This window comes from Marmota flaviventris, chromosome 1 (assembly GCF_047511675.1).
Source record: "Marmota flaviventris isolate mMarFla1 chromosome 1, mMarFla1.hap1, whole genome shotgun sequence".
In the NCBI taxonomy this organism is placed as follows: Eukaryota; Metazoa; Chordata; class Mammalia; order Rodentia; family Sciuridae; genus Marmota; species Marmota flaviventris.
This window is the reverse complement of record NC_092498.1, coordinates 29,929,521-29,954,808: the sequence shown is the minus strand read 5'-3', so window position 1 is coordinate 29,954,808 and position 25,288 is coordinate 29,929,521. Positions and strand designations below refer to the sequence as shown.

The 25,288-nt window shown below is 36.9% G+C and overlaps 1 protein-coding gene and 1 long non-coding RNA gene across 2 annotated transcripts; one reads left to right on the top strand and one right to left on the bottom strand.

The window, feature by feature from the left end:
• Nucleotides 1–230: 230 nt before the first annotated feature.
• Cyp51a1 (cytochrome P450 family 51 subfamily A member 1) lies at nucleotides 231–24,500 on the top strand. The gene is made up of 10 exons (XM_071612228.1): nucleotides 231–829; nucleotides 2,635–2,733; nucleotides 7,202–7,378; nucleotides 8,817–8,943; nucleotides 10,450–10,624; nucleotides 12,368–12,487; nucleotides 12,899–13,094; nucleotides 21,053–21,148; nucleotides 21,702–21,870; nucleotides 23,122–24,500. The coding sequence occupies exons 1-10, from the start codon at nucleotides 656–658 to the stop codon at nucleotides 23,298–23,300; spliced, it is 1,512 nt and encodes a 503-aa protein (XP_071468329.1). The 5' UTR covers nucleotides 231–655; the 3' UTR covers nucleotides 23,301–24,500.
• Nucleotides 4,962–7,338, bottom strand: LOC139705764 (uncharacterized). Its single transcript, XR_011707575.1, has 2 exons — nucleotides 7,250–7,338; nucleotides 4,962–5,692 (listed from the first exon to the last, which is right to left on the bottom strand). It is a non-coding gene; the product is annotated as an uncharacterized lncRNA (long non-coding RNA).
• Nucleotides 24,501–25,288: the final 788 nt, after the last annotated feature.

Below are 25,288 nucleotides of genomic sequence, written 5' to 3'. Positions count from 1 at the left end.
TGCTGTCGGCATCTGCACGCCTCAGCTTTTCACGACTCCGAGTTCCAAACGCAATTAGGGGCTGTCTCCCAGTGCCCGGGAAGGGATACCTGAGGGAGCTAGGAGCGGCCGTTCCGCGAGCCCAGGCAGGAGGCGGCGCTTGACCCACTCCGCCTGCTGACGCGACATAGGCTGAGATCACCTCAGGGGCGCGCGGTGCAATCACAGAGCGCGCCTCCGCCGCCATTCGGCAATCACACCTCCCGCCCCGAGATCCCTCCGCCGAGCCCCTCCCGCGCCGGCTGCCGGCTGGCCGCACCCCAGGGGTGCAGGCCCGAATGGCTCGCCGTCCTCAAGGAATGATCGTCTCTTAAGCCGACTTCTGTTTACTCCCTGGATCCCTTGTGCCACAGACGCAGCCCGCTTCCTCAAGTCCTATCTCTGGCGCAAGGAGACCTCGGTGTCGTAGAGCACCTCTGAGGGCGTGGTCAGATGTAGGCCCCGCCCCCTTTGTGACGCACGTGGTGGCGCGCGGGCGAGCGGTGGGTGTGGGTGGTGGGTTTAGTAGGAGACCTGGAGGTCTGGCCCGTCTGTTAGCTGCTCTCGCTCCGTCTGCTCGGAGGAGCGGCGGTACCTCGGCCTCCAGTGTCTCCGGTGGAGCGAAGCGGCGGCCAGGATGGTGTTGCTGGGCTTTCTGCAGGCTGGCGGGTCCGTGCTGGGACAGGCGATGGAGCGGGTGACTGGAGGCAACCTTCTGTCCATGCTGCTGATCGCCTGCGCCTTCACACTCAGCCTGGTTTATCTGTTCCGCCTCTCTGTCAGTCACCTGGTCCCACTGCCAGCCGGGGCGGTAAGTGCACCCTAGGGGACAGGGCGCGATCAGCTACCTCGACATGTACCGTGTTCGCGGCGCTGACCGGCTCCCTGGCCAGGGCTGCGGGTCTCGGGGAGGCAGTCGTCTCGTGGTACTGTCGCTGGTGGCGGCCGCAGTGACGACATTGCTGCTGGTGTCCGTGGCGGTCTCTACCGCCGTGGCCTTGTGCTGGGGGCCGTGCTGGCCATCGTGATTCCAGAGGTGTCCGTGGCGGCTCTGGCCGCGTGTCTGGTACTGGCTGGTGTTGTACTTGCTGCTTGCTGCATTTGTGGGCATAGTGATAACTGTGTGGGCTGCAGCCTTAATGGTGGTGGCTGGTCTGCAGCCCTGGCCCTGGCCTCGGCTCTGAGTGTCCTGTGGCTCTGCTGGCCTTTATTGCTGCATTGGGGCCCTTGGTGGGGGCCCTTGGTGAGGGCCTTAATGGAGATGCTATTGGTAGCTGCCCTGTTCCAGGAGGCGGCTTTGTGTGGTTCAGTGACTATGGGGTGACTAGAATGTGGTAAAAGCTTTCCTTTACTATCAAAATGTCAATTTCTCGAATTTAGCGACTTCTTTGATCACTAGTTTAAGATCTCCCAAATAGTTTTTAGATTTTTTTTCGTGGTTGTAGATGGACAACATACCTTTATTTGTTTAGTTTTATATGTGGTGCTAAAGATCGAATTCAGTGCCTCACACACGCTAGGCAAGCGCTCTGCCATTGAACTACAGCCCCAACCCTCCTCCCAAATATTTTTGATCAGTGTACCCTTAACAATTGAAAACTATTCTGATAATGCATTATATAAACTAAGTACATTGTATTTAGCACTAAGTTCTAAATAGCTTTTAAAATAGTTTACCATAACAGGTAGGAGGCAGAGTTACTACTGCTATTTTTCTTAACACAGGTGATTTTTGAGGAAGTGGTATTTGTCTTTGGAAAGACAGGTGAGGTGGTGGTGCTCTTTTCTGTTTGAGGCCACCAAATATCTGAGGAGGATCATCTTTTTCATCAGTGAAGGTTTGTTTTTCAGGAGATTTACTGTTGTTTCTATGGGTCTCACTTTGTGGCATCTAAAGAACCTTTTATGTTAGAAAAAAGGTAGGATTGATCTACTTTATAAATCAGAAGCTGGGCATGTAGCTCAGTGGTAGAGCACTTGCCTAGCATGTGGATTGAACCCTGGGTTTAATCCCCAGTAACAACCACAGCCTGTCCCCACCCTCCCCCACTATAAATTAAAATTAAAAAAAAAATTAAAGTTAATGGATCTAGTTCATTTGCAGAGAGCAATGCATAAAATATATTCTTTTCACTGTAAATGTCACTTAAATAGTTCTCTAATTTCTATACCTCAAGTTACTGTTTGGCTTTTTCTATTCCTTCCTTAGGCAAGATTCTGGGATTAAAATTGTGAGTGGTTGAAGTGAAGAAACAATGACGTGATTTCCTTGTTTGCTTGCTTGCTTACTTGTTTTTTCTTTTTCTGTTAAATAATTAGAAATGTTGCCTGGAAGCCATCAGTACTGGACATACTTGATAGTGTCATTTAAAATTGTGATATCTTTCTGTTTCTCTAGTCATTTATCTTATACCATGTTTTGAGTTTCTCTTCATTTTAACTTCAGCTACTCTCCTAAGATATTGACAGTTTGGCTGTTCTTAAATTACTTTGGATGTTTCACTTTTTGGTGATTTTTTTTTTAAAAGTATTAACAGCAAATTTCATTTAATTGGTCATGAAACTAAAATGGATTCTTAAAATGAGAACTTATTATTTTTTTGTTTTCTCTTGCAGAAAAGTCCACCATACATTTTCTCTCCAATTCCATTCCTTGGGCATGCTATAGCATTTGGGAAAAGTCCAATTGAATTCCTAGAAAATGCATATGAGAAGGTAAGTCTTCCAGATAATTAGAGGAAAAAAATTAGGAAAATTAGATAAATAGATAAGTGTTGAGAGCCACAGCTTAGTCTGAATGAGGCCTGGCATTTTGCTAGAGGGAATGGTTGAAAGGTGACCCTGCTCTGGGATTAGGGCTGCTCTGGTATTAGGGCGGATCCTGGGGGGGGAAATAAGGCAGCTCCGGATTAGGGCGGATCCTGCTGGGATTAGGGCGGATCCTGGGCCCACTACTTTGGAGTTCTTGTGGGGTTCAGAGAGAATTGACGCACTGAGCTGGGTGGAGGGAGTGTGTTCTCGGGAAGTGTGTGTAGAGTGCCGGTGAGAGTTTGGGAATAAACGTTGCTGTTTGAACCTACAAGGCTGTGTGCCCAGCCAGACTGCGGCAGATAAGTGCTTTTCAAATTTTTTTTTTTCTTTATAAATGGCAGCACAGTGAAAAAAATGTGATCTTATGCTTATTGACAGTATAGAAATCATAAAATTGAAGCTGCTGTGATCTAAGGCATTGGAGAGACCTTTAAAACCTAAAACTCTTTTTAGTTTCTCCCCTTGTCCTGGGGGTAGTTCTCTGAGACACCATTAAGGAAACCTGTAGTTCTGATGACTTATGGTATAAAAATCACAGCTCTAAAGTTTGTTTGCACTGAATATAGTTAAAATTGATAAAATTGAGCCTCATTTTTCTTAATCACATATCTGAAGTTTTCTAATCTGCTCTATACATATTCCATGATTTCCTTCCCCCTTGGATGACCCATATGACATCATGGGCACTCATCTCTTTGCCCTTCTCTTTTCTAATGAGCTTTCCTATATTAATTCAATTATTTACTCCACAGTCCTACTTTATTTATTTTTTTTCACAGTCCTACTTTAGATCTATTAACTATTGCACCTAACAATCTTAATTTAGGCTCCCAAATAACATGCCTTCTCCTGATTTGCTTGTGAGTCTCCTTTGATTATAACCATTCTTTAACTTCGTTAGATCTTCTACTCCATTTTGTTCTCATTTACTCTTCTCATCTGTCAGCCTTGTTTCTTCCTTTTTCTACTTTGGGTCTGGGTCCCATCATTCCAGTTATGTTCTTTCTAATAGCTCAGTTTCTCTCCCCCTGGATCCTATTTCTGGGCTTACTTGGCAATATTAACTGGGGGGCTGGAGAGGCACTTATCATTTTGTTCTTTTCCTGTGCTAGATTAATTTCTTCTTATTGCCTACCTTGCATGAAATTTGAATTCTGCTCAACAATTCTGTGATGTTTCTGTAAATGCCTTAGTTTCCCATTCATCTCAATAACAAATTCATACCTTCACTTTTCTAAACTTTTGAATCTTTCTACCTTTCCAGCAGAGTAGATGACTTTGTCTCCTATTTAAAGAGTGATTAAAAGCTTTCCAATGAGCTGGGCATGGTGGCATATGCCTGTAATCCCAGCAGCTCAGGAAGCTAAGGCAGGAGGATTGCGAGTTCAAAGCTATCCTCAGCAACAGCAAGGCGCTAAGTGAAAAGTAATTCAGTGAGACCCTGTCTCTAAATAAAGTACAAAATAGGGCTGGGGATGTGGCTCAGTGGTCGAGTGCCCCTGAGTTCAATCCCTGGTCTGCCCCTAAGCTTTCCAGTGAGAGCTCACTTTTTTAAAAAAAATTTTTTAGATGTTGATGGACCTTTATTTTATTTATCTATTTATATGCGGGGCTGAAAATTGAACCCAGTGCCCCACACTTGTTAGGCAAGAGCTCTACCCCTGAGCTACAACCCCAGCCCGAGAACTCACTTTTGAACATACAAACCTAATTGTCTCTATTCTCTTTCTTTTTATCACAGTAACAATTTAAAAACATTTACTGGGTCATGATTTGATACTTTACATAATTGTTTTCACTGAAGTACCACAAAAACTCTTTCAGGTATATTTTATATAATTTGTTCTTGAACTCTTTGCTAGCCAGTGGCAAGTTAATATTTACACAAAGTCTGATTTCTGGGCCTATGCTTTTAATAATAATGATTGTAATAATAATAATCATCAAAAATAAGTCATATTTGCTATAGTCAAAGCATTTTTTTGTCCTCTATGTATAATTTATATAAATTATGAATATAACATAATTTTGGGCTAGGGATATATCTCAGTGATAGAGCACTGGCCTAGTATGTGTGAGGAATCCTGAGCACTGCAAAAAGAAATAAACAAATAAGTAATCTTGACAATAGATCTGTTAACCAAGTTCTGTTTTTATTATTACCATTTTCTAGATGAGGGAAACTGAAGCCCAGAGAGGTTAAGGTTTCTGATTTAAAGTCACACAGCTAATAAGTGGAGGACCTGGAACTTGAATCCAGGCAGTCTGGCTTCAGAATCTTGTGTTTTAGCTTACTATGTACCATCATCTTAATTTTATAAAACTGTTGCCTCCTATTGGAGGCCAATATCTTCATCCCTCATTTGTCTCACAACAGTATACTATTTCTTCTCTCAATATATATCTTTTCTCTTGAATGGCTCTTTCCCTTTTTCTCTGAAAAATTTTCAGTGACTTGTATCTAAAAATCAAAGCTTCTCTTAACCTCTGTCTTCTTTCATGTGGCTCCCCTTCCATGAGCTGTCTACTTGCTGTTTTCCCTACTTCTGTTTACCTAATTGTTGGTCCACTCTAGTCTCCTCTCACCCCTTCACCAGTGACCTCTGTTACAAATCCAGTGAACTTGGCTTCTTTGACTACTTTTTTCTCAGTTGTGGGTAGATGACTGGCTGTTTCCTGTTGGGGTTCTCCGAGGTTTGGTCCTACATCTGTTTTCTAGGAGATCTTGTCTTCATGGAGCTTCTAGTTACTGGCTATGTGTAGATAGCCAAATTAATTTGTGCACGTTGGGTCTTTTCTCTGAGCTATAAACCTGGATATCCAACTTTCATATGATTCCTTCTCTTAGTTGTCTCCAAGGCATCTGAAATCCAATATTTCTAATGTTTATTTAACCACTGACTTTTCTCTCTGCTATCCTGATTATTCTATTCTACTCTCTTATTAATTTTTTTATAGTTTTGTAAAGTACCAGAAGTATAAAATTCCTTCTTTCTTTAAATTTTTTTTAATTATAGATGGACGCAATATCTTTGTTTATTTTGTGCCTCACATGTGTGAGGCACTCTACCACTGAGCTACAGCCCCAGCACATAAAATTCCTTCTTGATAACTTTGCTCTCTATCAATCTACCACCATGTCTGCAGATTCTGTCTTTAGAACTACTTGGTTGTCTGTCTCTGTTTCCATTATTTCACTATTACTTTTTGCTAAGTGCTTATCATCAGATTTCTGCATGTTCTCTAACTACAGAAACCCTTTCTGCTCCTGTCCCTTCATTCTTTGCACTTAGCAGACACCTTTTCAAATGTATATAGATCAATGTGTTTTCCTCACAGTTTCCTATGCTTTCAAGGAAAACCGTCTTTAATATGATTTATAAGGCTCTTTGTAGTCTAGACATTACTTAACTCTCATTTCATCCTCTCCTCTTTTTCTCTCATCTTTATGTCCTTTGTGCATTTTTGACTGCCAAGCTAACTCCTGCTTATTCTTTAAGTTTCAGGTCAGGTGTCTTTTTCTCTTTAGGTGCTCCCTTTTTATAGGCTATCTCATCACAGAGAGTTGCTTTCCGTTGTGTAATGTTTGTCCCATTTGCAATTTTATATTTGTTAATATTGATTATTTGATAAGTTTGTGTGTTTTCCAAGGGAAAAGAGTCTTAAGACAATATATTTGTTTATGATTATATTCCCAGAGTATAGTCTTTAATAATAATAAAAACACTGCAAGGTAAAACTTTTAATACCTCACAAAATTTAACAATAGCAACAAGAAAATAAAATCATTCATGTTGATGAAATAGTGTAAAACTGATAACTAAATAAACTTTTAGAGTATTCACATAGCAAGTACTGTAGAAAATACTTTGGCTATCCCTGTAAGTTTATTATATTTTTTAAAAATATTTTTAGTTGTAGTTGGACACAACACCCAGGGCCTTGCATGTGCTAGGCAAGCGTTCTACCGCTGAGCCACAACCCCAGTTGTAGAATTATTCATAATAAAAACAAAAACAAAAAGAACCCTGATACATTATCCATATGTGCAACAATAATAAAGCAATTTAAGTTAACATTGTGATGTCTAATGATAGAAAGAAAGTAGATATCTAATGTTTTAGTGATAGAAAATATTTTCAATATAAACAGTGAAAAAAGCGGAATAAAAAGTTGTATTTATACTACATTTGCAACTAGATGAATATAATTATAAATTGGACAATGATAGGAAGGGAAAGTATGGCAAGATGAAAAAAAAGTGTTTTAAGGTTTATGAATGTTTTATGTTTTTTCTATAATGTGTGATTTAAGAAATTAATATCTTGGTGCTATGTATCTTTGTGTAACATGAGTACTCTTCTCTTTCTAGTATGGACCTGTATTTAGTTTTACCATGGTGGGCAAGACGTTTACTTACCTTTTGGGGAGTGATGCTGCTGCACTGTTTTTTAATAGTAAAAATGAAGACCTGAATGCTGAGGATGTTTATAGCCGTCTGACAACACCTGTGTTTGGGAAGGGAGTTGGATATGATGTGCCTAATGCAGTAAGTAACACTTATTTAGAATAAAGACCATTCTATACTATAATAGTTTTATGTAGTTTAATATTATACATTTAAAATGTAGAAACAATTTATTCTTTGGTTAGAAAATATGAATAAAGGGCTGGGGATATAGCTCCGTTGAGAGTGCTTGCCTTTTGTGTACAAGGCCCTGGGTTCAACCCCCAGCACCACACACACACAAAAAAAAAAAAAAAAAGAGAGAGAGAAAATATGAAGAAACATGATATATTTCAAAGAAGAATAACCGTATGTAACTCATAAGGAATTTTGCATTATATTTGCTGACATAAGCAAAATAATTATAAAAGGCTTCCTACACAAAGAAATGGAATCAACAATCACTTAGCATATTGGGATTTGCTCTGAGCAGCAAACAAGGAAATCCTATTGTTTCATCAAAAGGATTTCCTATCTACCCACTCCTGTCTGAAATTCTAGCCTAAGAACTTAGAGTTGGAAATTGCTGACGACTTCACAGGTCCCCCCCACCGCCCCCTTTTTTTTTAAACAGTGTAATGATGTGCTTTTTGTTTTTTTTAGTTGTAGTTGGACACAATACCTTTATTTTATTTATTTTTTATGTGGTGCTGAGGATTGAACTCAGGGCCTCGCACATTGCTAGGCAAGCACTCTACTGTTGAGCCACAACCCCAGCCCCACAGGTCCCTTTTTAATGCAGCTACTTCAGGTGTGAGATATGTTTGTGTTTTTCCCATCTAAAGTAAAAATTAAGGTGTTATAAGTTGGTATAGAACATGAATTAGATTAACTGGTCAGCTGCTTTGTGTAGGTTCTGGCTGTACTTTTATTATACATAACTCAGTACCTAAGTATAGTATTTAAGAATAGACAATAAAATGTTGTTTTGGGGGTTGGGGAAGTTGTGGAGGAATGAATGCTTCTCAAGTTCAAAAGCAAGGGCCTTGGAAAATCCTTCTGCTTGGATTTATGTATAAATGCCTTCGACGGTTTACCATTAGTTGTCATAGTATAAATTTATGTTTTCAGACTGTTCTAATTAAACTTCTGGAAAATAGTATCAGTGAGGGATGACAACTTTTTTGGGGGGGAAATAAAATAGGAGAGTATGCAAAGGAGGATAAAAATAATGTCAAAGTATAATGAGCCCTCCAGTATCAGGAAAAGGGTCTGTAAGAACAAGGGATTACCAGTAGATTTCTCTAGGATTCTGGAAGCAGGTACCTTTTTTCTACTTGTTACTTCAGATATATGTATGCATAGGTGTTCTAAGTTACTCACATCTTATATAGTTCAAAAAAATTCTTTAATTCTTTCTTATTTTCAATTTTCTAGAATACTATTTTACATGTTAGAATAACCTAATGGATCTTATGATAAAACAAGCACATATTTTAATGGCTTATATCCTTAATTTTTTTTTTTTTTTAATTTGAAGGTTTTCTTGGAGCAGAAGAAAATGTTAAAGAGTGGCCTTAACATAGCCCACTTTAAACAGTGTGTTTCTATAATTGAAAAAGAAACAAAGGAATACTTTCAGAGTTGGGGAGAAAGTGGAGAAAAAAGTAAGCAAAATGTTTTACATTTGTCCTATTATTCTACTTTTCTGTGAGTTATGTATGTGTGGATATATAAAGCAAAGTACCAGGTGTATAGAACTACCTTGAATTTAATGAGAGGGACATTTTTTGATTACCTGGAGTTGCAACTGTGAATCCAGTGTTTATACTGGCCTACAGTATGTGTTGCCTTCAGAGGCATTTGTCATATCTATAGCAGGAAGCAGCATCTGTTCACAGGGCAGCAGACTGCCTCTTCTGGGTTTGGGCTTCAGCTTCTACAAAGGGTCTAGAAATTTGTTTTATTTTTAGGATATCTACAGTCAATGATATGTATATGTATTTATACACACATAGCTCACATGTCATGTTATATATAATTATATATATGTTACATACAATTTTGCATATTAATACATAGGCACATACATATAAAATTATAGATGGCTTATAATAAGTATATAATGTACAATATATTAACATAGATAATATATTACTAAGATATATAACACATATTACATACCGATGTAATTGTTTTGATGTAATATATTTTATAACTATACAAGAAGCTGATGTGTACATTAGAATGCCAATTTCATAAATACATGTGAGACACAATATTTACTGATCTGTTTTTGGCAAATCTAATTGGAAAGCCAAATGCTAACTTGAAGTTCGTTTGGTGAATAAAGAATAGGAAATTTATTGGATTAATTTATGACTTGGAAGCATCATCAAATTGGATGCTGAATGCATGTCTCTGATGTTGGGATGTGCCAATGGGTGATTAAAGTTTTCTTTTATATATAGCCAACACTTCAATTTTTAGTCCTAATTTTCCTACATTGGACTCTGGAGAAATTAAGTCTTGGGTCTTTGACTACCATTCCCTGGGAAGTGTACCGCATTATTGTCCTCATATGTTCTAAATGACCTTTTTGTTGCTTTTTTTGTGTGGTGGTGACTTGGAAATAAGATAACCACATTTATTTTAATTTCCATTTTATCTTTTCAAGATGAAGAAGAACTCATGAATGAGGTTTAGAGATGCCTTTGTGGCTTCTACTTTGGATGAACAGAGGGACTAGGTGTGTCCCATAATTTAGTTTATCTCTTTCAGTGTTCTGCATAGCCATGTCATCAGTCAGAAAACATTTTTGTTACACGAATGGGATCTTGTTTGTTCTTGAGGTTTTTTTGGGGGGATACTAGGGATTGAACTCAGGGACAGTCAACCACTGAGCCACATCCCCAGCTCTATTTTGTATTTTATTTAGAGACAGGGTCTCACTGAGTTGCTTGGTGCCTCACTGTTGCTGAGGCTGGCTTTGAACTTGAGATCTTCCTGCCTCAGCCTCCAGAGCCATTGGGGTTACCGGCCTGCACCACTGTGCCTGGCCTGTTGAGTTTTTTAAATTCTTAATTCTCCTTCATAATCCCTTTACAGCTTCAAGAAAACAATATTTAAAGACTTTTTGGAAATAGTAATGAGAATGTTCTTTTAACCCCTAGATGTGTTTGAAGCTCTTTCTGAGCTCATAATTTTAACAGCCAGTCATTGTTTACACGGAAAGGAAATCAGAAGTCAACTGAATGAGAAGGTGGCACAGCTGTATGCAGATTTGGATGGAGGTTTTAGTCATGCAGCCTGGCTGTTGCCAGGTTGGCTGCCCCTGCCTAGTTTCAGGTATGGATAAAGAAGATAATCACACCAATTTAATTTTGTGCAATTACTCTAATGTTGGTATGCTTTTAAATTTGGGGAGAATATGAACTGTTATTCTTTTGTAAGAATTGAGAAAACAAAAAGTTGAGGACAGGTTTTTTTTAAATGGAGTGAACTCATTTAAAGTAAGTTTTAGCTTATTAAAAAGGTGATTTGATGTCTATTCTAATATTTTAAAGCCTAATTATCTGACATATTCCTTGTATTCAGGAAAGTCTCTGAATTCTGATTTGGCTCTCCTTTAAGTACTTGTTTTGAAGTTTTCTGATGGTTTTTTAGTATGTATATTATGACATTTCTTCTGAAGATCTGTGACTTTATTTAATTTTTTCTTTGTCTTCTTCCTAACTGTACTGTAATGCTAAGAAATATTGTCCTTAGGACTTGTATGTATCTTGCATATTAGTCTTTTTGTACCTTTGCAGAGTCATTTCTATTTAGGTGAGAGATGCGGGGGAGTTGTGAATTGGTATTTCCTTTTCCTTCTGCTTCTACCCCTTCTGTGTAGTTGCAGAATAAAAGAGGGTGGGACTAAACAGGAAAGCTAGGAGAGCTTCTCGGCGACTCTTTTTAACACTTCATATTTGTAAGAAACCTTGTAGTTTTTCGAAATGCTTTCATTCATATATATATATAAATAAAAGCATGTGTATATGAATGAACACACCCAGCACATTTTTTGGCCTATTGTAGGTTTTTCATAAAAGTGCACCCCGCCTATTTTTACCTGCCCTATCTTCTAGATGAGGTCAGAATCCTTGAGCTTAGTACGATAGCCTGCTTAGCTTTCTGTTTTACTTGAATCAACTGGTTTAGTCAGATTCTTTGATTAGCTCTTTAAAAATTTATGTATGTATTGGTTCTGGGGATTGAACCCAGAGTCTCACACATACTAAGCATGTGTTTGAGTTGCACCACCAGCCACTCCATTCGCTTTCCTAAACAGGCCTTGTGTTTTCCTGTCTCTGCTGTGTTCACTGTCTTCTTACTTTCTGTACGTAGTACTGCAGTTGATCCTCAGCAGGTCTTGCAAGTAAAATAGGGCAGGGCAGGATTTTTTATTAGAGGACTTGATTAAGAGGGGACGTGGGAGCGAGATTGACTGGTTTTTAAATTCCAGCTCCATTGTTAATTGGCTGTGTGATCTTATGCCACTAAATGTGAATTGAGGACAGTGCTATCTGTGTCACAGTACTTGTGATACACAGTGAGTACCCTCCCTGTTTAAAGGTTAAGTTTTGGGAGTTGAAGCTTGTTTTCTGACTATATTACCATTTTTCTCCTGCAAAACGAATATTGTTTAGAAAACGAAAGTATCAAATTATTTAGATGGACCCTTCTCCTTCAAGAATTGATTTGGTTAAAATTGGAATTTCATGTTAACTTGAAAGAGTGTTCTGTTTTCTGTTGAGCTGGAAAATGCTTCTAAAGGAATTTCATGCTTGTTTTAAGCTTTTAGTTAGAAAACAGTAAGTTAAGAATTTGAGCTATATATGAATATGCACTCTTCTTATATAAAAAATTTTAACCATATAAGATGTTTATGACTTTTTTCTCTTGGCTCTGAGTTTTTGCCAATTATTTTAGGGTCATTAAGTTAGTTAAAAATGGTTGCTTTAATAAACTAGGTCTGAGTTTTCAAAATGAATTTGGTCTTGGAAAGTGTGACTTTATTTTTAAAAAAATATTTTTATGTTTAAATAGACGCAGAGACAGAGCTCATCGAGAGATCAAGAATATTTTCTATAAGGCAATCCAAAAACGCAGGCAGTCAGAGGAAAAAAATGATGACATTCTCCAAACTCTACTAGATTCTTCATACAAGTAAGAGCTGTTCAGATCACATATTAAGTTAAAAGTTGTAAACTACACATTAAAACATAGTTAAATAACATTGCCAGGTAGAAAATAAGGATGTTGACAAAGTAAGTCACTAGCTATGACCTTTGGGATTTTTACAGTTGTTGAGATATATGATATTGAGGTCTCATGCCTTACTGGCATCCTATTGACTAGGCTGGTGAAAATTAATGGTAGGTAAGATGTTTGGAATCAAAATCATGTTTTCTACTGGTTGAGTCTTTGAGGGGGAAAAATACTCTGACTTGTGGTAGGCAGATGAAAGAGGTTTTTTTATACTTTTATAAAGTATTTGTTATGACCCTTTATTTAAAGGTTGAGGCATGAAATGTGTCTGCCAAAATGTTAAGTTTGTGCATGTGATTCATTCTGTAGGGATGGGCGTCCTTTGACAGATGAAGAAATAGCAGGGATGCTGATTGGACTCCTCTTGGCAGGACAGCATACGTCTTCAACTACCAGTGCCTGGTTGGGCTTCTTTTTGGCCAGAGATACAACACTTCAAGAAAAATGTTATTTAGAACAGCGTACAGTTTGCGGGGAGGATCTTCCTCCTTTAACTTATGATCAGGTTGGTTGGATTTTTCACTTTCATTGCTGCCTTGTAACTTCCGAGTATCTGTGGCTAATTTGTCCCCTTTAAAGGGGGAAGTTGAGGTTTTGTGTATTTACACTTCAGCTTAAATTGATAAGCTTCTCTATTTTTAGAAAATTCCCCCTTTCCTTGTCTACGATATCCTATTACTGCTGTTTTTCGTAAACTTTATCATATACGTTTTAGATGATTCCTGAGAGATATCTCTGGTTGTTTCTTTAGTACTTACTTCTTGACTGTATTGTAGAAGCCTCTGAACGACTTAGAATTCTGTGGTCTGGAAAGGCCTGTGCTTGAGCAAAGTAGTAATGGACTCTAGAACTCCACAAACCCTGCACCTGGCTTGTTGGCAGAAAAGAAGTGAGAAGGACTGACTTGAGGTTCCACCTTTGAAGCCGAATATAGCATATTACATTTATTTTCAGATATTCTTATTTTCCTGGGATAAATCCTACTTTGTCTTACGGTCCTCTTTATATGTTGCTGTATTCTGTTTGCTAGTATTTTAGAGAGGATTTTTGTAGTTTTATTATGATGTCTTTGGCTTTGGTATCAGGGTCTTAAAATGAATTTGGAAGTATTTCCTTTATCCGGTTTTTCTGAAAACTTTGAAAGATTGGTATTAATTCTTTTTTACATATCTGATAAAATTTACCCTTGAATCCATCAGTTTGTGCCTTTCTTTGTGGGAAGTTTCTTGATTATGAATTCAGTTTGATCTCTTTTACTTGTTATAGGTATATTTACATTTTCCTTTTTTGTGTGTGCATGCCAGATTTTATAGTTTGTGGCTTTTTAGGAACTTATCCATTTCATCTTGGCATACAGTTGCTCATAGTATTATTTTTATAATCATCATTATTTTTGAAAGATCAGTAGTGATATCCTCTTTTTCAATCTTGATTTTAGTAACCTTTTAAATACCAGATTAAGGGATTTAAATTAACACCAAAAATCTATCCATTTAAAGTATAAAACTTAGTGGTTTTTAGTATATTCAGAGTTGGGAAACCATCATCACAAACAAATTTTATAACATTTACATCATTCCCCAAAGAGTTAGTACCCTTTAACAGAAATGTTCTATTCCCCTGTCCCTTATTTCCAGCAACCAAGAATCTATTATTTGTTTGTTTGGGTTTGCCTATTCTGGACATTTCATATAAATAGAGTCATAAATATGTGGTATTTCATGACTAGCTTCTTTCACTTAGCATTTGTTTTAGTCAGTTTATTATAATGAAATTCTTGAGGTTGGGTACTTTATAAAGAAAAAGGATTTATTTAGCTCTCATAGTTATATATCTGTGCTTTTTTTTTTTTTACAAAAACGGGAGGATCAAAATCCAGATAGCATGCACTGGTTATGGCAAGGGCCCCCTTGGCTGTACTGATATATCATGGCAGATGGCAGCATCATGGCAGGAGTGTTAGGAGTGAGAACTCACATAGTGAGACAGGAAGCCAGAGCAGGAGTAGGACTTGTCTTGCTGTTTTTATAACAATGGTCTCAAGAATTAACTCGGGGTCTCTTGAGAACTATCTCAATCCCTTCCAAGGACAGTACTCCCACATAAATGTTTTTCAAACCATAGCAGCATGTTAAGTTGCATCCATGTGGTAGTGTGTATCAGTATTGCAGTCTTTATCATCAGTAATATATGGGTGTGCTGCATTTTGTTTTTCCATTTGTCAGTTTATAGATATTTGGGTTGTTTCTACTTTTGAGTTTTATGAATAATGTCATTCTAAATGTTTGTGGACTGATTTTGAGTGGACATTTTTAATTTTGTGGGGTGTATTGTGTATGAGTAGAATTACTGGGTCATCTGACATTTTTTATGCTTAACATTTTGAAGAACTACTAGATTTTTTTTCCAAGAGATTGTACCACTTTTGAATCTCACCAACAGTGTATGAGGGTTTTGATTTCTATATACCCTTGCCAAACTTGTTATTGCCTTTTTGATTATAATGGTGTAAAGTGGTATTTTATTCTGGTGTTGTTTGAGTATATTAATGTCCTCTTTGGCCTTAGTGTATCTTCTTTGGAGAGATGTCTGTTCAGATCTTGACTCTGTCTCTAAATAAAATACAAAAAAGGGCTGGGGAGGTGGCTCAGTAGTCAAATGCCCCTAAGTTCAATCCCTAGTACGCACCCCCCATTCCCTAATCAAAAGCTGCAAACCTTTAGTCCTATGTTTTCTTTTTAACATCTTGTAATTTCATCTCTTACCATTTGGGCCTTTGATCCATTTTGAGTTAATTTCTGTATATAGGTAAGGTAGACAACCAGCTTACTTTTTGTTGTCATATGGAAATCCAATTGTCTCAGCCTATTTGTTGAAAGGCCCATTCTTTATCCATTGAATGGTCTTTTGTAAAAAAAAAAATCAATCATCAATTTAGGACTTTATTTCTGAATTTTATTCCGTTGATCTATATGTTTAGCCTTATGCCATTAATTACTGTATTTGTGTATTAAGTTTTAATTTGGAAATGTGAGTTCTCTAACTTATTCTTTCCAAGGCCGTTTTTAGCTATTCTTAGTTCCTTTCATTTCCACATGAATTTTAGAATCAACTTGTCAATTTCTGCAAAGAAGCTAGGGTAGTGATTGCATTGTATCCACATGTAAATTTGGGAGCATTTGCCTTCTTAACAATCTTAATCTTTAGACTCATGAACATGGGGTGTTATTCCATTCTTTTTTTTTTCAGAGTAGAAATTAGAAGTTTATTAAAGGACAGCAGAAAAGACTTCTCCCGGAGGAAGAAGGGGACCCAAGAGGTGGAATCCGTGGAAGGGATGTTGTCTCCCCTTTTTATAGTTCTTTCAGTGATGGAATGTAGGTGGGAAGGACCGAGGGGTGGGACACAGGTGGGCCAAAGAAGTAATCTGGTCAGGAAGGACTTCTGAGTCAGCACCTTTTTGCTGGGGGCTGTTCATTAACCTTTCTTTGAGGTGGACTTTGGCCTAGGGCCTTTTCGGGACTTCATTAACATTCCATGAGTTGTCTTGTGTTTTCCCTGAGTCATTCTCCGCACGGCCTCCATTTTAGATTTCACTCGATATTAGACCCGATTTATTTATCTAACTACACTGACTACCTAACTTTAAATCTGGCTTCATTCCCCCCTCTAATTTGGGAACTCCTTACTGCTGTAAGGAAGGGGGACGAAGAAGATCTTTTGGGGTGGTAAAACAGACTAGTGAAATTTACCTGTGCATCTTAGAGAACCTGGGCAGATTTTACTAATTATCTCATGCCTTTCTCTCAGTCCTACAACCTGAATTGCTAACATTTCTGACCTGCGAAGGAAGGGGAGCATCCAGGAGGAATGGATGCGAGGTTGGGAGTGTTGCATGGCCCATATGGAGGCAAATGTGATTGGGGCTTTCCCTCAGTGCCATTCATCTACCGATCACCCTAGATACCCCTGAGGGCTGTCGGGAGGGGGCTCAAGAGAAAGGAACCTTAGGAATCATCTGAGTGTAGCCCAGACCGGAATTCCGCAGTTGTTCCAAACTCCTTCCTCCACCTCCACGCATCCGAGGCAGATCGGGATTCGGGACACTGTGTACTCACGCCAATTGCTCTCCAGGCCCAGACAGAAAAGTTGGAAGCAGCTTTGGCAGAACCCAACATGCCTGCTCTGTATTGAACAGGTGATTGAGAGCTGCCTAGGCCGGGAAACCTCTCACCCGAGTCTTGAAGAGTGGCGGCTGCACTAATTGCGTTTAAGTAGCCTTCGGGTGCCCACCTTACCCTCCAGAAAGAAAGAGAAAGATGCACCTCAAACAGACATGGGGTGCGTGCACTTACCTCGGTGTAGAATCTCGGTCTGGGACCTCCAATATGTTACCGCTGTTGACCGGTGACGAGTTCTTGCTTCCCCAATGTTGAAGAATAACACCAAAGAAGCACGCCGAGGCAAGGTCAGAGTAGAAATTAGAAGTTTATTAAAGGACAGCAGAAAAGACTTCTCCCGGAGGAAGAAGGGGACCCAAGAGGTGGAATCCTGTTATTCCATTCTTTTAGGTCTTTAGTAAACAAGACTTACACTTTCATTAAATATATTCTTTATTTTATTTTATTATTTTTTAAATTTTTTATTGTTGGCTGTTCAAAACATTACATAGTTCTTGATATATCATATTTCACAATTTGATTCAAGTGGGTTATGAGCTCCCATTTTTACCCCATATACAGATTGCAGAATCACATCAGTTGCACATCCATTGATTTACATATTGCCATACTAGTGTCTGTTGTATTCTGCTGCCTTTCCTATCCTCTACTATCCCCCCTCCCCTCCCCTCCCCTCCCCTCCCCTCCCCTCTTCTCTCTCTGCCCCCTCTACTGACATTCGTTTGTCCCCCTTGTATTATTTTTCCCCTTCCCCTCCCTTCCTCTTGTATGTATTTTTGTATAACTCTGAGGGTCTCCTTCCATTTCCATGCATTTTCCCTTCTCTCTCCCTTTCCCTCCCACCTCTCATCCCTGTTTAATGTTAATCTTCTTCTCATGCTCTTCGACCCTACTCTGTTCTTAGTTACTCTCCTTATATCAAAGAAGACATTTGGCATTTGTTTTTTAGGGATTGGCTAGCTTCACTTAGCATAATCTGCTCTAATGCCATCCATTTCCCTGTAAATTCTATGATTTTGTCATTTTTTAATGCAGAGTAATACTCCATTGTGTATAAATGCCACATTTTTTTAATCCATTCATCCATTGAAGGGCATCTAGGTTGGTTCCACAGTCTAGCTATTGTGAATTGTGCTGCTATGAACATCGATGTAGCAGTGTCCCTGTAGCATGCTCTTTTTAGGTCTTTAGGGAATAGACCGAGTAAATATATTCTTTAGTATTTTATTCTTTTTGGTGTTATTCTTCTGCCTGTTTACGTCTACTATTGAGTCACTCTAGTAAAATTCTTTTTTTTTTTTTTTTAATAAGGATTAGACCCATAGGTGCTCAGCCACTGAGTTACATCCCCAGTCCTTTTTATACTTTGAAACAGGGTCTTGCTAAGTTGTTTAGGGCCCCATTACGTTGCTGAGGCTGGCAATCCTCCTGCCTCAGCCTCCCTAGTCTTTAGGATTACAGATGTGTCCTACCATGCCCAGCTGTTGAAATTTTCATTTCAAAGTCCTTATACTTTCTAATTCCAGAATTCCTACTTAAGAAAGCAAAACAAGGGCTGGGCTTGTGGTTTAGTGGTAGAGTGCTTGCCTAGCATGCATGAGGCACGGGGTTTGATCCCTACACCACATAAAAGAATGAAGCTAAATAAACAAAATAAAGGTATTGTGTCCATCTACAACTAAAAATATTGAAAAACAAAACAAGACTTTATTAATACTCTCTATTTGCTGAGTTTTTGTTTCATACTTTAATTCTTTAGACAGTTTTTTGTTTGTTTTGTTTTTCCTTTTTTGGAACTAGGGATCAAATCCAGGTCTTTGAGAATGTGAGGCAAATGCTTTGCTGCTGAGCTATATCCCAACCCTAGTTTCTTTATTTCCTTAATCCTGCTGATAATAGCGCATTTAAATTCTTCTTCTAGTCAGTCTAATGTCTGAACAGTTTTTTTAAAACTATTTTTGTCCTATATTTCAGCCATATTTTCCTTTTTTTTTTTAATGTGTGTGTGTGGGGGGGGTGTATTTCTAATATTTTTGTTGAAAACTGTACATTTTAAAAATAATGTGACAACTCTGGAAATCAGATTCTGTCTTCCATTGGTTTATTGGTGCTAGTTTTTTTGGTAAATGTGTATATTCTTCTTTGTTTAGTAACTTTTCTAGATTAATTATATAAAGTCTGTCTAGTGAAATCCCTGAATTCTTTGCCTATTTACTGTAATGGTCACCTAATTATTAAGTGATTTCTAGTAATGTTTTGAATAGTAAGTCTCCTAACTTTTACTAAGGAGCTGTATGTGTTAGAGAAGATTTATCAACACCTTAATAGGCAGTTACAACTCTACTTACCCTTCACTCTTGGAAGATGACCGCTCTAGCAGATCTTATCTGGGCATGTGCAAAGCTCCCTATATACTTGTGGCCTTTCAATTACCTTATGTGGAACTTCCCAGTTTCCTGTAGGTGTCAGTCCCTAGTTTTTTCTTTTATTTATTTATTCAAGTTGTAGATGACACAATACCTTTATTTTATTTGTTCATTTTTTAAAAATGTGGTGCGGGGAATGAACCCAGTGTCTTACGCTCTCCTAGTTTTTTCTTTTAAGCGTTTTGCCCTTGTTAGCATCAACTGATATCTCCACCTCAGATACATGGCATTGTTAAACAATTTCTATAGGATGTTTTGAAATATTTGTCCTGGCTCCTGTATAGTTGTTAGGATGCTGTAGCTGCCATGCTCTTCATTTCTGAGGCTATCATGGATCTGGACATAGCATAAGTTATATGACCACAAAGCTTGTTCTTTTCACCAAGATCCAGCTTTTTTGTTCTGAATTAGATTATTATAAGCCTTTAGTTAATTTTCTAGATTTTTTTTTAACTGAGAATGCAATTTTATTTATTTTTTTTAAATTTTTTTACATGACCACAGAATGTATTACAATTCTTATTTTATATCAATCACATCTCCAGCTTAACACTTTTGCTCTGGGTGGACTTAGGAGATATTTATCTAATAATATGAGTGCTCTTAAGTTCTGGCAGATGATTTAATAACAAAAACAAGAACTAGAGATAATATTTAGCAAAGTAGCAGATGTTTTACAATATTAAGATACTTCTGTGTTTTATTTTTCCTGTACTTTGTCTTATATTGTTCTACTAATAGAAAGAAAATTTTAAATCTTAAATTCCAAGTGATCAATTTAAGATACCTTGATTTTTTTTTTTTTTTTTTTTTTTTGTAGCTGTATTAATTTGAGAATCATTCAAAACATGATTCAAAGAAAATAGGTTGGCATATTTGCCGAACTGTTTAGGAAAAACTTCCACTTAGTTTTTTTTTTTTTTTTAAATATTTAATTTAGTTGTAGTTGGACACAATACCTTTATTTTATTTATTTTTATGTGATGCTGAGGATTGAACTCAGGGCCTTGCACATGCAAGGCGAGTGCTCTACCGCTGGGCCACAACCCCAGCCCAATTTTCTATAGTTTAAAAACTTGGCTGGGCGCAGCGGCTCACACCTGTAATCTCAGTGGCTTGGGAGGCAGGAGGATCGTGAGTTCAAAGCCAGCCTCAGCAACAGTGGGGCACTAAGCAACTCAGTGAGACCCTGTCTCTAAATAAAATACAAAATAGGGCTGGGGATGTGGCTCAGTGGTCAAGTGCTCCTAAGTCTAATCCCTGTGGCACCCCCATCCCCCCCAAAAAAGATGACTTTGATTTGTTAATGTTCTCATTTTTTTTACATATTTTGTTTATTTATTTATTTTTTTTGTGGTGCTGAGGATCAAACCTAGTGCCTCACACGTGTGAGGCAAGCACTCTACCTCTGATCCACAACCCCAGCCCATGTTCTTAATTTTTGATGGAGTGAATTTTGTAGGTCCTTGCAATGCTGTTCTTCAGGGTGAAAGTTCCTCTTCCTGTTGGCCTGCCCTCCTTTTTTCTCTTGTTGATGGTAGACAGTGGTAGGACATTTTAATCCCAGCTCTCTTTAAACAGTTACCTCTGTACTTCTCCCAGGAATACAAGCTATCTTGTGTTAATCAAGAAGTGAAGGGCTGGGGTCGTGGCTCAGAGGTAGAGCGCTCGCCTCGCAGGTGCGAGACCCTGGGTTCGATCCTCAGCACCACATACAAAAATAAACAAGTGAAATAAAGGTATTGTGTCCAACTACAACTAAAAAATAAATATTAAAAAAGTGAAAATAATTTTTTTATGCTGCTAAAGTATGTTAAATATTTGTAAAAAATCAGGAGATTTTTCTTTTTTTTTAGCTCAAGGATTTAAATTTACTTGATCGCTGCATAAAAGAAACATTAAGACTTAGACCTCCTATAATGACCATGATGAGAATGGCCAAAACTCCTCAGGTAAGTCTCTTGACTAAATCTCTCCTTCTTTGTTCCCAGAATTTATTTATCAAAATGAAGAAATTTAAGTATCAAAGAGAATTTTTTAAATTAAAGTAAAATAATCATCAACTTCTACATAATTTTAACTTTATACTAAATATGTGAATTTTTTTACATAATTATAGATAGCATACATGCTAATTTTGAATGCCAATTATACTCTTTATTTTCATTTAACAGTTAAGGTTTTTCCCCCTTGGTTTTAAAAAAAAAATTTTCTTATATAAAAAAATTCTAACAGTATAAAGTATATAAATCAGATAGTAACATGCTCCCCCAAATTCCACTCTTCCTCTGAGGCATTACGAATTTGATTTGTTTACATACTTCCAACTTAATGTTGGCTTACTTGAAAATCATTTGGGATCAAAATAATTTTAGCTGGTCTACCATATAGCAATTTTTAAAATAAATGTATAACCCATGTATGTAAATACTTTATTATACAATGATTTGATTATTTGGTAGTATTTTAAAATTCTTTAAATGAAATATGTTGTTTTTCTTTGAGACTGTGGCAGGGTATACCATTCCTCCAGGACATCAGGTGTGTGTTTCTCCTACCGTCAATCAAAGACTTAAAGACTCATGGGTAGAACGTCTGGACTTCAATCCTGATCGCTATTTACAGGATAACCCAGCATCAGGAGAGAAGTTTGCCTATGTGCCATTTGGAGCTGGTAAGATAATGATTTCTTGGGTTTGAAATGTTTGTCTCCCCTATGATAGTCCATGTGAATTTTATTTATAAATATACTTCCTTTTCATTAAAGGGATATTCTTGCAGATTTTGGTAGGAGTAGAATCTAAGTTGGAAAAATGTATTTCATTTGTAGTAAGGGAAACTGACCTGTTAATCCTTGTACTATGCTGTATTACCTTCTAATCTAGATAGTTAATATTAAGTCTAATTTTATAGTCCATTCTTGTTTTCCCTTATAATTGTATTTAAAGCTCTTTGCAGTTTTTATTTTAAAGAACCATTGGAGTTTAAATATAATAACAAAGTATTTCAGAAAACAGATTTGAAGCTTTTCTGGGTTGTTTGTGAACATTTTTGCCCTCTGTGAATATCCTCCTAGTAAGAAGGTCTTTAAGTTAGGAAATTTGAGCATAGATTTGAAAACTTAATTTTCATAAGATTCTAGAACAAATCAGGCAGATTCTTATTCCTCCAATCTTTTTTCTCCATCCATTGGTACTTGGTATAAATTAAACTGTATTATATGGCTTCTTATTTGGTCTTTCCAGAGAGATAATTTAAGTGCCAGATGACTTTTTCATCATATAAAAATAGTCTAAAATTTGCTGGGAACTTCTGATCTTAGCTTTATTTAATAAATAACTTGAATAATGCAGTATATAACATAACATAAAAGAATAACCTGATTGTTAATAATTGGAAAATGCATTAGTTATGTAGCCCAAATTCTGCCCCAGGAGAGGAATAATTTCTAAACTGGTAATTATCTAGCATCCTCTTCAGGAAGTGGGTTGTTCAGCTATATAAACAGCAGCTTATTTCATTTTCAGCCAGCTGTCATTTTTAGAACTTTATATTAAATCAGTATTCTCTTAATAATTGTTCTTAATCATGGTCACTGAAACTATATTGTATTATCTATGAAATGTTTTATGATTCAAACCTTTTGTATGTTTAACCAAGATAGATGTTAAAACTCAAAAAAAAGTCATTGGAAAGGTCTTCATAATTACCAAGAACCATTTTCCTAAAAACATTGAAAATATTCTGTAATTCTAAATAAACTGTTTATATTCTTAGTTTATGTGAAGTAAGATTCATTTTTTTAATTATACTGTCTATGTATTTGCTGCTGATCTAAAATGTATGTAAACAAATATCACTTTAGGCTAAAAGAGATGAGGAAGAATTTGCATTGATTCTGATGAAAAAAATGTTTTTTAAATAGGACGCCATCGTTGTATTGGGGAAAATTTCGCTTATGTTCAAATCAAGACGATTTGGTCCACTATGCTTCGTCTATATGAATTTGATCTCATTAATGGATATTTTCCTACTGTGAATTATACAACTATGATTCATACGCCTGAAAACCCAGTTATTCGTTACAAACGAAGATCAAACTGAAAAAGGCTGCAAGGAACTAATGTGATATATTATTGTAAGCTGCGAAAACATTTGAAGAAAATGAAGTTTACGAAACAGCTCTCATAGTATACTGTTTGTAATTCTAAAAGCCAGTTTAATTTATGATTTTAATATTTTATTAACTGAATGTTTCTATCAAATCTAATGGCATTTGCAACATTTTATAATAGTTTTGATACTTACTACATGTGCTTTGAGGAAGCCAAAGTTTATTAGTAAAAATAATTGTTTTGGGGGATCTATGTAATTAGCAGACTCCAAAATAGTACAATTTCCAGCTACTAATTTTAAAAGCTATAGACAAATAGGTCAGGAATTTCAAATCTGGTACTAGTTATACAAGATACAGAAAGCCCAAGGAAATATTTGGAAGGTCTTAGTTATTCATTTATCTGGGAAGTTTTTGTGTGTAAGGATGGAAAAGTAGGGAATAAACTCACAGTTATAGCCTGGGATAAAAGAGAATATTATTAATAAGTTTTGGTATGATGATATTGAGCAGTGATAGAGATAAGTTATAGAAAAATACATCCTTTTTAAGTTTGAACTGGAAGCACTGTTGGAAGTTGAGAGAGATGTAGGACCATGCTTTGGTAATCATATTTCTGAAAAATAATAAATACTAAAAAAGACTACCCATGTGTCTTCATATACTAAATATTACATACGTCTCCATCTGATAAATAGGTGTCCTGTTCCACAAGGTCATATCTATGTGCAAGTCCAAAATCAAGTCTGTAGGAGATATAATTTTCGTTTTCTTCTTTGGCTCAGTGTTATTCCCTGCCTCCTCCAAAGTCCATTTATATATGTTTCTATTACTAGTTCCATTCATTCAAGTAAATAAACTTTTTAAAAGTACAGGATATGAGATCAGGGAACTGTGGCTTTAAGATAAGGTAATATGAAGCAGGTTCTTGGTATTATTGGTCATATTTTATGAAGCCCTATGTTCAGTAATCAACCTAACTCAAATTATAACTGGGGGCCTAATTATAATGAGATACCTGTAATTTGATCACATAATCTGCTTGTACTAGATGAAGCCAAAATATTTTCCCTTATGTATATTACAGTTCTGCTTAAGAGGCTGGAAGACTTGTGTTAAATTCTAATTGTTTAGAACAAATCTCTGCTGTTAAAAAGTTTTTCACATTAAAATTCTCCTTGAGAAAAATACAGTCTGTGTTCATGAATTGTGTGTATTTCAATGAGTTAGAAATCAGGAAATTGAGGAACCTGGAGGGGGAAAATTGTATCCTTATTTGCACCAATTTCAAACTGCAATTTAGTATTTTCCATTTGTTAAATTTAGGCAATAAGCTAGTCACATATTAGCAGTAACCTATAGATTTGTCAATAGAAATCAGATATTTTCATATCAAATTACACATCCTTCAGATCTCTTGAAGAATCTTAAGTCTCAACACTAATTTGAAGATTATCATAATTAGGCCCACTGGTAGATTCCATTAATGCCTTTTTTTCTTTGTATCAGGGCTTGAACTCAGGGGTGCTTAACCACACCCCCAGTCTTTTTTCTTATTTTATTTAGATACAGGGTTTTGCTAAGTTGCTGAGGCTGGCTTTGAACTTGTGATCTTCCTGCCTCATCCTTCCAAGTGGCTGGGATTACAGGTGGCTCACAGTACTTTAATGTTTTAATATATACTATATCACAATTTGAAGTAATTACTTAGTTTAGTAATTATTTGTGTATAATTGGTTTTCTTCACAATCATATGTATAAATGATATATTTATATCTATATTGTCTTTAAAAGCATTCTGAAAAGGATTGATAGCTTCACCAGACGGCTAAAGAGATCCATGGCAAGGGACTGGGGTTGTAACTGAGTGGTAGAACGCTTGCCTAGCATGTGTGAGGTACTGGGTTTGATTTCTCAGCACCACATATAAATAAGTAAAATAAAGGTCCATTGACAACTTAAAATTTTTTTAAAAAAT

Excerpts from the sequence above, each read along its gene's own strand:
- Cyp51a1 (XM_071612228.1), top strand. The coding sequence starts at position 656 with ATGGTGTTGCTGGGCTTTCTGCAGGCTGGCGGGTCCGTGCTGGGACAG. Across the intron at positions 8,944-10,449 it reads GGGAGAAAGTGGAGAAAAAA|ATGTGTTTGAAGCTCTTTCT; the intron begins GTAAGCAAAATG and ends TTTAACCCCTAG. Across the intron at positions 21,871-23,121 it reads CTATGTGCCATTTGGAGCTG|GACGCCATCGTTGTATTGGG; the intron begins GTAAGATAATGA and ends TTTTTTAAATAG.